Source organism: Olea europaea, unplaced genomic scaffold (genome assembly GCF_002742605.1).
Source record: "Olea europaea var. sylvestris unplaced genomic scaffold, O_europaea_v1 scaffold1584, whole genome shotgun sequence".
In the NCBI taxonomy this organism is placed as follows: domain Eukaryota; kingdom Viridiplantae; phylum Streptophyta; class Magnoliopsida; order Lamiales; family Oleaceae; genus Olea; species Olea europaea.
Window position 1 is genome coordinate 165334 of NW_019233458.1, and position 1279 is coordinate 166612.

The 1279-nt window shown below is 35.0% G+C and overlaps 1 protein-coding gene across 1 annotated transcript in view; it reads left to right on the forward strand.

The window, feature by feature from the left end:
* The window catches only part of LOC111376945 (chaperone protein dnaJ 10-like), a 15240-nt gene extending 14181 nt beyond the window's left edge, over positions 1 to 1059 (forward strand). The window contains exon 11 of the mRNA XM_022999961.1: positions 720 to 1059. Within this exon, the coding sequence (XP_022855729.1) occupies positions 720 to 812 (93 nt within the window). The 3' untranslated portion in view covers positions 813 to 1059. The remainder of the gene's footprint in view (positions 1 to 719) is intronic.
* Positions 1060 to 1279: the final 220 nt, after the last annotated feature.

Genomic DNA, 1279 nt, shown 5'->3' on the forward strand with positions numbered 1-1279 from the left:
CTGCCTCCAAGAGGACAGAGAAAGGCAACGGCGCTAGGTTTTCTTTCCTTTTTCTTTCTTGTTTTTTTTCGCTTTTCTTCTTTCTTCTTTTCTTCCTTCCCTTTCTATATTGGTGGTTTAAGGTTTTGTTTGTATAAAATGAAAATGGGTTCCATATAGTGCTATTTAGTGCTCCATTGCAATCAAGTCCCTCATTTTGTATTTTATATAACATTTAGTAATTAACTTCCTATAATTGAAAACTAAATCTCAAAATTCTATTTTATTCGTCTTGACTCCTTCGAAATACTCATTTTTTTCTTTGTGAATAATTGTTTTTGATCTATTCAAAATAACATCTTGGGTTAGTAAAAAAATTGAAATTTGAAAGACATACTCACGTACCCATGTCCGAAATTTGGACACTTTTTAGTTATGTTCCCGTATCTTATATTTTAAAAAATAAAAAGATCCGACACTTAGATACGTGCCCGTACCCGAATCCGAGCATTATAGCAAGGATGCTGACATTTTCCTTATTTATCTGGGACTAACATTGAATTAAACAAAGAAAGATTAGCATCTATATATTTCATTTTTCTGATGGATAAGTTTAAGAATCAATTTCACTAAAATATCTGCTATTTTGAGGAAAATATAATATTTTAATGTAATGAATTCTCGCTCATAAAATCCAATGTTGTTTTATCCTTTAATATTTATACAACTGGATTTTACAGAGCCCATACGTCGAGGCCCCACAATTTGCCGGAGCTCAATTCAACAACTTTCCAATGCCAACTGCTCCACCAGGTGCTCAGAGACATGCATAAACATATCCAGGGTTTGAATTTTTTCGTAGCATTTGATCAGTACCGTGTGTTGTATGTATTTTTCTAGTCAACTTGTTGAAGTTAGCGTGTATATTATTTCTTGAATGTGCTTGTTACATGTTATACATGCCATTTAGAAATTCTTTGTTGCAGCTCAAGTCTTTGATCATTCCTTGGGCTGATGCTTAACTAACAGTGATTCCATTTTCTTGAGTCGCATATTGAGTTGCACATTATTGCTAAAATAGCTATGTTGTCACTTGTGCTGTCGTCAGTCTCTTCCAACCTCCATGTCATAATTCGGTATTTTGGATTGAATCCCACTCGGGTGGGGACTGCCCACAATGCCTTCGACAAGTAATTCCAGAAAATAAAGCCTCTGAATAGGTTCTATTTCGACCCCACCTCACCCACATGGTTTGTTCCTACCGAGAGTCCTTATCTTTCTCTTGCCCTGACATAATTTG